Source organism: Neomonachus schauinslandi, chromosome 15 (genome assembly GCF_002201575.2).
Source record: "Neomonachus schauinslandi chromosome 15, ASM220157v2, whole genome shotgun sequence".
Taxonomy (NCBI): domain Eukaryota; kingdom Metazoa; phylum Chordata; class Mammalia; order Carnivora; family Phocidae; genus Neomonachus; species Neomonachus schauinslandi.
Genome location: NC_058417.1, coordinates 750,840 through 764,216, shown reverse-complemented (window position 1 = coordinate 764,216; position 13,377 = coordinate 750,840). Strand labels below are relative to the sequence as shown.

The following is a 13,377-nucleotide window of genomic DNA, read 5'->3' as shown; positions in this document are numbered from 1 at the left end:
GGGAGGGAAGGAAAGAAGGAGGAAGGGGTAGAGGCTGGGAGGGAGGAAGGAGGCAGTGGTGGAGGCAGGGAGGGAGCGGGAGAGAAACAGGGAGGGAAGGAGGGAGGGAGGGAGGAAAGGAAAGAAGGAGGGAGGGGTAGAGGCTGGGAGGGAGCAAGGAGGCAGTGGTGGAGGTAGGGAGGGAGGGGGAGAGAAACAGGGAGGGAGGGAGGGAAAGAAGGAGGGAGGGGTGGAGGCAGGGAGGGAGGGGGAGAGAAGCAGGGAGAGAAGGAAAGAAGGAGGAAGGGGTAGAGGCTGGGAGGGAGGAGGGAGGGAGGCAGTGGTGGAGGCAGGGAGGGAGGGAGGCAGGGGTGGAGGCAGGGAGGGAGGAAAGTGGCCCCTCTCCCACTTTCCTATGGGCAAAACCTTTCTGTGGGCTGTTTCCAGCCGCACCCGTGGCCCCGTCCGAATCCGGCTGCCGACCTGGTCCCGCCTACTCCCCACACGTGCTCTGCCCTTCCCTGTCGTCACGCTGCATCGTCTCTCTGGCCGATCAAAATCAGCAGTGTATTTTCTTCTTCTTGCTTTTCTACGTTCACGACCCTTTGTGCAATGGCGTGGACTGAACACATGCATCCATCCATCCTCCAGAGGCTGTTTCTAACGCCACCTCTCTCAGGAAGCCCGCCCTGCTTTCCCCAATCTCCCACTTAGCCCTGTGCATTAGCTGGTCTCAAAAGGTGGCCCCTAGGGAGCCAGGCATCCCACATTCACACCTTTACGTGGCCCCTTCCCCGTGAGTCAGGGTGGATCCCACCACTACTTACGACCCACAGAACGCAGTGCAAAGGTCACTGCGACCCCCAAGGCTGGGTCATAAGAAGGCCTGCAGCTCCCCCTGGGTGTCCAGACTAGCCACGGAGAGCAGCCACGTGGACAGAGAGCGAGTGAGCCCAGCCGAGGAACAAGAGCTCACGTGAGTACAGAAGCCACATCGAACTGCAGCCTAGGGGGCCTGCAGACGACCCCAGATGGCCACCTGGCTGTGAGTCATGGGGACACGTGACAACATCAGCAGAGCCCCAGCAACCCACAGGACCACCAGAGATGGAATGATAAATTATTATTTTTGGCTGCTAAATTTGGAGGCATTTCTCACAGAGATAATCCGAATACACCGATTGTATCCCGACCGGGATCGGAAGTCGGGACACCAGGCCTGATTCACCGCAGAGATAAGTGGACGCAGGGAGGGAGCGGGGAGCTGGGGTCCACGAGTGGCAGGTGCTTCCGGGGGGCCCTGAGTCATGGAGACCAGGACTCCCCGGCTCCCGGCCCAGACAACACGCGGCCGTCTCCCCAGGCTGCAGGCTCCTGCCCCCGAAGGCAGGACACCTCCCTCGCAGGCAGGGAACACTCACCGGACAACGTCCACTGCCCCCGGCCGGACCTTGGGGTCACTTCCCATGATGGACACGCTGGCGGCGAAGGACCCGTCGATGCTGAACACCACGCACTCCATGCCCCGGGGCAGCACCGTGAGGTAACTCATCGCAAAGGTCTGGTCGCCCCTAGAAGGCATCTGCCTGTGGTCAGCCGTGCATCTGGGTCAGGCGTTGGCCTGAGGCCAGAGGCCAGCCTGCAGCTGGGGCCAGAGCTCGTGGGGGCCAGGGTCACAGAGAAGCTGGCTGGGCCTCCCGGTGCCAGGCCGGCGACCCTGTCCATCTCCGTCTCTCCCCACGGACAGGGACGGGCCCGCGGGAAAGCACAGCCCGCAGGGCCGTGCGAACGTGCCCGGCGTCTCACCTGACAACCATCTTCACCGGGTAGATGCCAACCCCCAGCCGCCGGGGCCGCGGCACGCTGTACGTGATCCGGCCGCTACTGCTGGTGATCTCCGTGTCCAGGTGCACCCAGCGGCCCGAGGACGGCTCTGCCATCACCAGGATGTCCACCTGCGTGCGGCGGGGGCGGGGGCTTCCTGAAGGCAGGGGCTGCGGCGCGGCCGAGGGGCCAGGCCCGGGAGCTCTCCGCCCGGCGCCCCTCCCGCCTCTCAGACCCGCCGAGGTCACGCCTTCCCCCAGCTCACCTCCGCGGCCTGCTCCGGGCTCCCACCACCCGGCCTGCCCCCCGCCTTCACAGCCCGCGAGGGACAGCGCGGACGCCATACCTTCTCCCCGGTCAGGGCCACCATGTCGAGGGGCCCATACATGAAACGCCCCAGCAGGACCTGGGGGCCGTCTTCGGCCGCGATCACGTCGTTGGCCCGGTGGTTCGCAGTCACGTTCTGAAAGGACAGAAGCGGGCTCGGCCGGAGCTTGCTTCTTCCTGACACCGTCCCTAGGACGGCCGGAGGAACGTGTCCCTGCCGCATCATGCCTTCCCGGTAGACCTGAGCCGCGTTCCCGCGGGATCTGCGAGGAACACAGACCCGTGGACCCCAGCACAGTCTCCGAGGACAGACAAGCAGGCTCCACTCCTGACCATCCTGCACGCCCCGAGGGAGCGGTCGGTCCCCTGACTGTCCTCCTTCCCGGGTCCTGGCTGGACGTGGCCGGGACGCCTCTGGGGCTCCCTTCCCGGCCCGGCTCACACCCCATAGCCATTTACTGGGAGAGCGGGATGTCCCAGAGCGGAGGGAGCTGCGCAAGGACTCCATGTGGGCCCCTCACCAGGCACAGCCGCTCTGGCCCCCACCCCCACGCTCCAGAGCATTCTGGACTGGGGTCATTTTGTCTGTAACTGTCCCGATGCCCCCGTCCCTCCAGTTCTGGTTTCCATTCATCCTGCAGTTCAGAGGCCCCCCCGCCCGCCCACCACCCCCAGCCTTGCTCCCAGACCCGAATCCCTCAAGTCGGTGACCCTCCCCTTACAGGGCTCTCCCCACACCTGCCGGGGAAGCACCGTGGACTCGTGGCGCCCACGGATGACGTCCGGATCCTGAGCCGAGCCCGCATGACCTTCCAGTGCACGTCCCGCTGCTCCCCGTCCAGCCCGTGGCGCTGCCTCCGGGCCTGGGCTCACCCTGGCACCCCAACTCCGCGTGACCCGAATGCCAGCCCACCCACCACCGCACCTGGCCCGGCCTCGCCCAGAAAGCACCCGCGGACTCCTCTCAACCCCCATGGTGTCTGCGTGCAATTCAGGCAATTCAGCTGCAGGCCCCTCATGGCACGAGTCCCTGGGCTGGGTGCCGGGCACGCGGGGACGAAGCAGTCAGGCATGCTGACCTGGACACAGTCGGGGGGCAACACAGACCCCTACGAGAGCACTCGAGGGGGGAGAGTGGACTCGTGCGAATAAAGGCACGACAAGATGGGGAGCGCAGAGCCACACCGCCAGGAGACCCGTCGCGCTTGCCGGGGCGGCTGGACTCCTCACCAGTGCCCGCCCCCCACAGGGTGTAGACTGGCGCAGCGGCCTTGGAGAAGCTTGCCGGCCCCTCCCACAGACAGACGAGCTTCCCAGCTGGGTCCGCACCCCACAGAGCGAGAACACGTGTCCACGCAAAAGCCCGCTGCATCGCTCCAGGCCGCCGGCCAACGGTAAACAGGTGTGTCCCTGCGAGGTGAGACCGCTCGGCCACCCGCTCGGACGTGGGACGCCCCACGAGAGAAGCCTGAGGCGGAAGACAGCACGCTGCGTGACCCGTACACGGAGGGTCCACGGCAGGCGAATCCACAGAGAGCGGTGCTGGGGTGGCCGGGGGTGAGGGGCACGAGCCAGGGGTCTGCTCCTGAGGCCATGACCATGTTCCAGAACGGACTGCAGTGATGTTTGCACACACTGCGACCAGGCCGACATCCACTGAGCTGGGCACGTTTACACGTGGTGTAAAACGTGGCTACAGCTCGATACGTAAGTTTACAAAAACAGCTGATTAACGGAGCGCCAGTCACCTTCTGTCCTCGGGACTGTTCTTAGGGTCCACGTCAGATGTTCCCACCAGGCCAGGGGCTGTGTCCCTAAGCCCCTACGCTCCCCCCAGCAGAGGACACAGTGGCCACACCCACACTTGATGATGGTTGGCTCAGTAAAACATGCACTTATGCCTCCCAGACTCCTACTCCTGCTTCAACACCTTGCAGAGGTGACTCTCGTTCATGGAAGCCCTGCGTGGCCTGCCCTGAGCGTCCTTTTCTCGTCTTCCTCTCCCTCTATCATGGCAAACACCACAGCAGGCCACGCTCAGTGGTGAAGCAGATGGTGGGCCCCACGGTTGTGGCCAGGACTCTGACTCACGTCCACATCTGCGGAGGCCGGACCTCCAGCAACTGCTGCACAGCTGGAGCCCCCCCGCAAGCCGACCCCAGTGCCCAGGCCCCCAGAACCCCGCTCCCCCAGCCCTGCCACAGCCCGCTCCCGGTGGCCGCCAGGGAGCACGCACCCGCAGCTTGACCTGGGTCCTCTTACGGAGCCACTTCTCCCGGGGGTTGGCGGGGCTCAGCGCCGCGGGATCCAGGCCCGCGCTCTCCTTGACGGTCACGCTCTCGTAGCGCATCACCTGACGAACAGAGGAGCAGGGCTCCAGGTCAGCCCGGCTGCCCTGCTCCCTCCGGCCGGGCTGTCAGGCCCACCAGCCTGTGGCCGGCCAGGCCTCCCCACCCGCCAGCCTGGGACCCTCAGGGGGGCTGGGAGCCCCAGGACCCGACAGTTGGGCCCAGAGCACGGGGCTCTCGGACGCTCAGCTTCTGCCCGCTGCGCCCGAACCTCGCGGCGCCCGCTCTGTATCCCTTCTCTGCCCCGCTCTTTCCCTGAGGCCGGCCCCTCCCTCCTGCCCACTGCGGGCATTGCTCCCGCCGCATCCCCGCCCACCCCCCTACTTGGTCCCTCCCTTCCAGGGCGTGCCCTCTAGCACCCAAACATGCTGCTCCCGTGCCCGTCCTGAGGATGTCTCCGTGCCTCTCAGAACCGTGGCATCTCTCCGTGGTCCCCCACAGCCACACCCCATGAAACACCCACCCCACCCATGCAAGGCTCCCACCCGCCCCACCCCTCCCCTGCACCTGCTCCTGGCAGGCTCGCCCCAGGCCCCCCAGCAGCCACTGTGCACGAGGCCCCCTGACTGTGCCCTGCCCAGCTCAGAGGCTCACTCCCTCTTCTGCTCCGTCCCCGGGGACTGGTCCTCCATCCTCTGGATCTGCGGCTCCCTCCCCGGAGGTTCTCTGCCTACAGTGACTCCCTCAGCATTTGGGGGAGCATGACTACAGACCTGGTCTTTGCTTCCGGCGCAGAGCTCCTAAGACCCTTGCAACTTCCTAAATGCTGAGAGGCCTAAAGGTGCCTTTTGTCTGCTAATGAGGTGGCATTTGGACCCCACCTAAGGGGAGGCTGGAGGCCAGGAGAACTCCCAGTCCCCCCACTGACCAATGCGGACGGACGACTGACGGGCTGGAGGTCGAATCGATCACCAAAAGCCAGTGGTTTAATCGATGGTGTCTAAGTAATGAAGCGTCCACGAAAGCCAAAAAGAATAGGGTGAGCGCGCGGGGGTGCTGGTGGATGGGGCTCCTGGAGGGGGCGTGGCGGCCCTGCCCCTGCCCCACACCTCGCCCTGGGCCTCCCTCCCACCTGCTGTCCCTGAGCTGTGCCCAACAAACTGACGATCCAGTGAGTAAGGGGCTTCTCTGGGGCCTGGGAGCTGCTCTCGCTAACTGACGGAACCCGAGGCGGGCTTCTCGGATCGCCCATGAGGCCCAGGCAACAACCTGCACTTGGGATTAGCTCCGGTGGAGGGTGGCAGCCTGGTGGGCTGAGCCCTCAGCCTGTGGGTAGGTGGGGTCAGAGCCGGGCCGCACTGTCTGGAGGAGGAGAGCTGCCGGGCGTGGGGAACCCCACACATAGGAATCAGGGGGCCATGCCCATCACTGGCTTACGTGCCATCCACATCAGCCCCAAGCTCCGCTCACCTGCCCTCCCGATCCCCGGCAGGCACCCCACTCTTCCCTGGTCCAGACCCAAGACGGCTTCCCACACCCCCGCCTGGCCCTGCTCCCCCCCAAACCTAGAAGCCGCCCCCCAGGTGCTCGGGGACAGCAGGACCTGCGGGCATCCCCTCTGTCGCATCTGGCGGCCCCCTGGCGCCCCGCACCAGCACCCGGCTGCCGTCCCGAAGTCGGGCTCCCAGGCTGGCCTCACAACGGGCCTCCTGCTTTCTCTCTGGCCCACCAAGCAGCAGACACGGGATTCCCTTCCAGACATAGTCAGCTGACCGCTCTCCCTCGTCCGAGCCCTGCCGTGGCTTCTCGTGGGACACAGAACAGAATCCATCTCCTGCCCTCGGCCCCCGAGGCTGCACGTGGTCTGTCCTCTCCGGCCCCACCTCCCGGCCTCCTTCCTCCCAGGCCCCCCCAGTCGCTGGCCTCTCTGAGGACCCTGAGGCCCTTGGAGGGACAGGCATTTGTCCCTTGTCTCCAGGATGGAAGATGGGTATGTACCCCCAGGTACTCTCTCTTTCAGTTTCTAGAAAGTACCACACTGTTGACCAGAAGCCCATGCTCTTCATGAGACCCACCGTCTGACCTTGCGACCCCCCACCTGGCTAACGGCCCCAGGGCCCAGGGTGGCCTGCAACGTCGCCCTCTCCCACACACAAGGACGGGCCCTCCAGGAAGGGGCGCAGTACCTGTCTCAGGATGAAGGCCACCACGTCCGTGGACTCCCAGTAGCTGGCGTGGAAGAGGTGAGGCAGGGCCACCGTGGGGAAGGCCGTGAGGACATCAGGACAGTACAGGGCGTAATCGATGCGCTTGGCGCCCCACCACTTGGCCGTGACTGTGGGCCCGAGAGAGAGGTGAGGACAGTGTGGCCGGCCTGGGCCTGGACCCACGGGGCCGTGTGAGGCCAAAGCTCCCAGCTTCCCATGGCCAGCAGCTCCTTCACCTGCTGCCCCCAGGACAGGGGCTGCACACGGGACCCCGGGAGTGGGGGCCGGCCCTGCGGAGACATCCGGTCTCATCCCCGGGATGTAGGGATTCCCAGTGGGAGAACAGAACGTCGGGCTTAGGGCTCGGGCTGGGGTCGACGTCAGTCTAGGCCACGGCTCGGTCCACAGGGCCCTGTCCGGGCCAGAGGTCAGAGCTCAGTCTGCACTTCCTTTATGGTTCCTGGCCTGCCCTCAGCAGCCGCCCCAGGGAAGGTCCCTCTCCCTCCAGCCAGGCAGGGCCCCGAGGACCCTCACTCACTGTGGGAGGCGCCTGCGGGGGCCAGGCTGTCCGAGGACCCCGAGCTCTCGCTATGGGAGCTGTCCTGGCTCATCCTCCGTCCTGGGCGCTGGGCCCGCAGGGCCTGGGGAGACGAGGCGGGGGCGTCCGGAAGCGGTGGGCTGTCCCGCGAGCTGCCCTCCAGGAAGAGGGAGCTGTGGGCGTGTAGAGCATCCGCTGCAGGGGGGACGTCACAGTCAGGGCGAGGTCGTGCGTCCCCGAGCTGCCCACACTGTGCCTGCCCCACGCGGGCGGGAGCCCGGGCACCCGGAGGTGCCAGCCACCTCCCACCCCCCCACCCCGGGGCCCCCGGCGGGCCCGGCTGGGCTCCACCTCCTCTACGTCGTGGGCCCTGCGCATCTCTGGGAGACTGCTCCAAAAGCGTGGGCTGAGGTCACAGGGTGACCCGTGACCACGTGCTCTCGTTCAACTCCCCCCGAGCCACGGAGGACTGAGGCCGAGGCTGCGTGTGAACGGCACTCCAGCCTGGGGGCTAAGGTGCTCTCTGGGACCAGGGCGTTTTAGGGTGTGCGGGGGGAATGTTCAGAGCCATTTCTGTCTGTGGAAGCTCTTGACAATTAGGACTTTGGAAATTAAGTTTCTGTTAAAAATTGGGGGGGCGGGGCTGGCTTTTAATCCCGAACGAGGCACAGGCACTGCACCCTCCGCCCAATCTGCCCCAGAGCTCTGAGCAGGCTCTGGCCAGACTTCCTCCGCGGGGATACGGAGCAAGGCCCTGGTCTCCTAGCCCTGACCACCCGTCGCGGGCCTCCCCTTGTCCATGCCTGGCCCACTCCACTCGCGCCCCGGAGGCTGGCCCTCCCCCACGCCCCCCGCCCTTGCTCCCCCTGCCAAGTTCCCCTGGACCCCCATCCTCCAGGTCATCCCCACCTGTCCCAACGCCATGTCCAAGGCCCCGTCCTCCGTGATGCCCACCGGGTGGGGACACTCCCTGCCCTGCCCTCCAGTCAGCACCCAGTGTGGGCCCCTGGACTTGCAGCCAGGTCTGGCGGCTCGGGCACTGTGTTGGAGCCAGCCACAGGAAGCCGTCAGGGGCAGAGCCTGGAGCCCCCAGGCGCCTCCCGCGGAGCAGGTGCGCACACGGTGTGATGCTGGGAAGGCAGGGGAGGCGGCGGCTTCCCTGGCTTCGGCTCGGTCGGAGCTCACAGACCCTGCTCCGCGGGGGCTCGTGCCTCCTTCAGCTACTGCGGGACCCAGCCCCGGGCGCAGCACACCCTCGCACCCCCGCGAGCCTACCCAGGAGCAGGGACTGTCCGTCGCCCAGCGGGAACCTCTGGTAGCGGGGCACGCTGATGGGCGGCACCAGGTGGAACTTGGGCTCCAGCAGGGGCTCCAGCCGTGAAGCCGAGGGGTCCGCACAATGGAAGAAGCTGTATACCTGGCCACAAGCGGGACGCACCTGGAAGCCTGGGGGTGAGAGGTGATGGGGTGATGGGGTGCTCGCCCGACGGCAGCTTTGAGTCGCCCACCCCCCGCTCAAGCACCTGCCTCGGCTCCCTGCTACCAACAGGGGCAAGGCCGTTGTGCTGAGCTTGGCACTCAAGACCTTGCCGATCTGCCCCCTGCCCGCCCAGGAGCAGCACCGGAGGCCCCAGCACTGCGGCCGAGGCGCTCGCCTGCAGCCCCCCACCCAGGCCACGGTGTCCCCCGTCTCTGGGCCCCTGCTCACGCAGCCCCTCCCTCCGCTATCTCCCCGAGTCAGGCTCCTGCGAATCCGTCCGGCTTTCACGTAGCCGCTGCCTGATCTGCAAGGCAGGCACGGTCCGTCACTGTGGCTCGGGGCGTCCCCAAGGCAGCCGGGTTCACGGCCGCCCAGAGCTGGCAGAACGCTTCTCCCACAGACCAGCAGGTGTCTCCACTGGGGCGCCCTGTCCACCGGGCTCAGGGGGCTGGCCGGCCCGGTGTCCAGGGAGCCCTCGGCTTCCTTGGCAATGCCGAGGGCGGCCATGGGACTCTGCCTCACTCCCCAGCCCGCCTCGGGCAGAGCTCCCCCTTCTCATCCGTCCCATTGTGTCAGTGTCGGTGAGCGCTGGTGCTAAAGCAGTTTGAGAAGCCCCGACATGCGGACCCTCGAGGCGCCCTCAGAATCACGGCGGAAGCACCGCTGGGCAGATCACTGTGCCGCGTGGTTTAGAGCAGTGGGGGCAGCTGTCCAAGGTGAGGGCACTGTGTGCGCCCGGGCACACGCAGGGGGCAGTACGGCCGACCGGCTGCAGCAGGCCTATCTGCCTGGGCGCCGGGGACGGGCGGCTGCAGGAGGGTAGACTCGGCTTCTCTGAACAGGGGCGTGAGATCCACCAGCGCCCGCGTACCTTTGCCCCATCAGGGGAAACCGCCCCCCGTCCCCCCAGCGTCTCCCCCAGCCCCTCCCCGAGCCAGAGGGCCTGACGCACCGCTCCAGACACACGAGGCCTCTCAGGCCCCAGCCCGAGCCACCCACCGTCCAGCCCGGGCAGCACCGTCCTCCGCATGGCCAGGACCAGGCCCAGGGGCGAGCCGAAGAGGAAGAAGTCGGACACATCGAAGTCCAAGCGACCCAGGCTGACCTCGGGCGGCTGGGACCCTCCGGCCGCAGGGGGCTCGGCCTCGTCCTTCAGCACGCTGGAGTGGATGCTGCCCCAGGGAGATAGGGCCGGGAAGGCCGTTAGGGAAGCGCGCAGACTGAGCGGGGAGAGCCCAGCCCTCCGTCCCCACGGCAGCCTCCGAGCCCACACCCAGCCCCGCGCTGGCCACCAAGGCCTGACGTTCGGCGAGGGCAGCGGTCGGCCGGCCCACGTTTCCTCTGAAGGGCCAGACGGTAAGCGTTTCAGCCCTCGGGAGCCATAGGGCCCCCGCCCCGTCTAGTCGGCAAGCAGCCAGAGGAGACTCTTGGACAGACACGCTCGGCCACCATCCAATAAAGCTGTATTTTCCCAGCGGGGCTGAGAACCTAGGAGCACCCAAGCACCCCGCACAGGGGGAGGCCTGCCCCATGGTGCCAGCTCAGTGGGGGCCGCCCTGCGAGGTCCTGCATGGGCTCCAGAGAGGCCCGGCCGCACACACCCCTGCCTGCCGGTGACGTCAGGCCCGCCGGGATTGGGCCTTTCACCGCAGCCCGCAGACGCAGCCGCACAGGAAGGGGGGGCGGGTTCCAGCCAGTTCCAGGAGCCGCTGCTCAGAGCCCAGGCTGACGTTCAGCCAGGGACCCAGAGGGGCTGCCCAGGACGGGCTGCAGAACCGGGGGCTCCCCGACCTTCCCGTTGGCCTTGATGCACAGCTCAGAGTTTAAGACCACCCGGGGGATCCCCGGATCGATGAGGCGATTAACTGAACGCACATTCAGCCAGAATCCTCAGGGTGGACATGAAAGGGGATTTTAGAAATAACAATGAGAGAGGGTCCGGGAGGGTCTGGGAGCTGGATGTGAAGGCTCGCGCTGCGAGGATGGTGCTGGTGTTGGGCGGTCCGCACGTCCCTAAACACGCAGGCCAGCTTCCTCGCTGCCCGAGAGACAGCCATCCGTCCCTACCACAGAGGGAAGCTGGCCGTGCTGAGCCAGCTACCGAGGGCCTCCAACCTCTTCTCATTCTCCAAATCTGGGGCCTTCTTAAAGGATTTCTCAAGGATGAATCAGGAATGTTCCAACGTCAGTGTGCAACCCGCCTTGAAAAGTGGCTGTCAGAGCAGCTATAATAGTCCGAGATCTGACTACGCAGAGCCTCTGATCTAGCGGATGCCCCTCCAGGAGGGCACCTGAGTGGAACAGCTCTCGACACACACAGACCCATTTACGCGCAAAGATGTTCACCAGAGCGCCACCTGTAATTTCAAAGCATGGGAAAAGCCACGCAGCCAAGTCCTGGGATGAAGTGAGGTGGCCGTTCACTCAATAAAACATTCCCTGTAGAGAATACTCACCAACTACTTATTACGTAGGGAAAAAATCAGAAAAGATCACAATATGAGTAGAGTAAAACTATACGGGAAGCATGTAAACGGTATATACGGAAAGGAAATGCTCGGAAATGCTCAGAGCAGGTCTGTTTTGCAGAGCTTGTGACGACCTCGTGTACTTGTCAGTGGGGTAAGAAAGGAGAAGGGACAGAGGGCAGGGGCAGCCCCTCCTGGGCTAACACCGGCCCGTGTCCAGAATGAACCTGCAGGTGACTCACTGAACTCCGGGCAGGAGGCACCGCCCTGGGAGCCGGGACGCTGGCCCCAGGGCTTTGGCAGCTGCCCTTGCCACCCCAGGAAACTTCCCGGCCTACGGGGGCCTCTGCTGCCCCATCTAGGAAATAATAAGAACACACACCCGGAGTGGCTCCCAAAACACACCCACATCCGCTCCTGGACCACGTTCTCAAAGCCATCGGCGAAGCAGGCCGGCAGCATGGGCCCTTTGGCAGAAAGAAGGCGCTGCGCGGCCCAGGGAGGGGGACGGGCTGTCCTGGGCCTCTGCCAGTCGGGGTGGAGCAGGGACAGGGTGCAAGGCCCACGCAGAGTGGCCGGGGTCCCAGCACTTCGTGCTCACCCACGGGGCCCCTGGAAGGGCCCGGCAGCCATGACCGGTCTCAGGCCTCCCAGGGGACTCTGAGCTGGGGCCCCCTCTGCCGCGGACACCGTGCTAGAAGGAGCGCTTACCTCGACAGGAAGGCGTGATGCTGGGTGATGGCCTCACAGTCGTAGGTGGACGAGTCGCTCTGTTTCCGCGGCAATGGCCTCTGGGGCTCCTCATCCTCGGGCACGCTGGACACATCGATGCTGCTTTTGCTGAGACGCTTGCTGCTGGCCAGACCGCATGCCTCGTCTGCCACAACGGGGCTGTCCTTTGGGGCCACGCAGAGGACAGGAGGGCACTGCGGCCACCGGAGACTCCGGGGCCCCACCTCCTCCCCGGGGTACACGCGAACCCCTCTCTCCTGAGGTGTGAGGGCGGCATTCTTCCGAGGAGCCCCACAGCAGCGACGGTGGGATTTTAGGCACGGGCGACCCCCTGGACTCTGGACAGCCATCCAGGACCTAGCGCTCAGTGAGTCCCACTCTTGGGGGACCGTGAAGCAACGCTACATAAGCTAGCTACCGCGGACAAGTGGGAAAGCTGACGTCCCCTCCCCCAGGAGAGGCCCCTGCTGCCCTGGGGCTGGGGGGCTCCCAGGGACAGACCCCTGTCCCATCCCCACTGTCTGGCCCGCACCTGCGTGCTGCTGATGCTCCCCTTCCGGCTGTCGCTGCCCGGGCTGTCACCCGAGGGCCCCACACTGTAGCAGATGGCATCAAAGGCCAGGAGGCCCCCCACACAGTCCCCGATGAGACACACCTGGAGAAGACACAGCTGGGACTGAAGGCCTGCCCACCGCCGACCCTGCGCCCCCAAATCCAGCCAGAGCACCAGGCGCCTGTCCACGGGAGGGTAAGGAACCTGTCCCGGTGAGACACGGAGAGAGCCCCAGTGGGGGACAGGTGCTCATTCTGCGGTCATGGTCGGCCTGACGACAGCACTCAGGCTAGGGCCAGGGGTCACACTCGGCCTGAGAATGGACAGCACTCAGGCTAGGGTCAGGGGTCAGACTCGGGCCAGGGTTGGCCTGATGACACCACTCAGGCTAGGGCCAGGGGTCAGACTTGGGCCAGGGTCAGCCTGAGGATGGACAGCACTCAGGCTAGAGTCAGGGGTCAGACTTGGCCAGGGTCGCCCCCAGGACAGACAGCAATCAGGCTAGGGTCAGGGGTCAGACTCGGGCCAGGGTCAGCCTGAGGATGGATAGCACTCAGGCTAGGGCCAGGGGTCAGACTTGGGCCAGGGTTGGCCTGAGGACAGACAGCACTCAGGCTAGGGTCAGGGGTCAGACTCGGGCCAGGGTCAGCCTGAGGATGGATAGCACTCAGGCTAGGGCCAGGGGTCAGACTTGGGCCAGGGTTGGCCTGAGGACAGACAGCACTCAGGCTAGGGTCAGGGGTCAGACTCGGGCCAGGGTCGGCCTGAGGACAGACAGCACTCAGGCTAGGGCCAGGGGTCAGACTCAGGCCAGGGTTGGCCTGAGGACAGCACTCAGGCTAGGGTCAGAGGTCAGACTCAGGCCAGGGTCGGTCTGAAGATGGACAGCACTCAGGCTAGGGTCAGGCGTCAGACTCGGGTCAGGGTCGCCCCCAGGACAGACAGCACTCAGGCTAGGGTCAGGGGTCAGACTCGGGCCAG

At 65.7% G+C, this 13,377-nt stretch overlaps 1 protein-coding gene across 1 annotated transcript in view; it reads right to left on the bottom strand.

Moving 5' to 3' along the window:
* PITPNM3 (PITPNM family member 3) overlaps positions 1–13,377 on the bottom strand; it is a 53,875-nt gene that overhangs the window by 6,126 nt on the left and 34,372 nt on the right. The window contains exons 8-17 of the mRNA XM_044921791.1: positions 12,376–12,498; positions 11,823–12,007; positions 9,643–9,815; positions 8,439–8,609; positions 7,164–7,358; positions 6,605–6,753; positions 4,367–4,483; positions 2,150–2,266; positions 1,786–1,934; positions 1,401–1,550 (exon numbers count right to left, since the gene is read on the bottom strand). Coding sequence (XP_044777726.1) covers positions 1,401–1,550; positions 1,786–1,934; positions 2,150–2,266; positions 4,367–4,483; positions 6,605–6,753; positions 7,164–7,358; positions 8,439–8,609; positions 9,643–9,815; positions 11,823–12,007; positions 12,376–12,498 — 1,529 coding nt within the window. The remainder of the gene's footprint in view (positions 1–1,400; positions 1,551–1,785; positions 1,935–2,149; positions 2,267–4,366; positions 4,484–6,604; positions 6,754–7,163; positions 7,359–8,438; positions 8,610–9,642; positions 9,816–11,822; positions 12,008–12,375; positions 12,499–13,377) is intronic.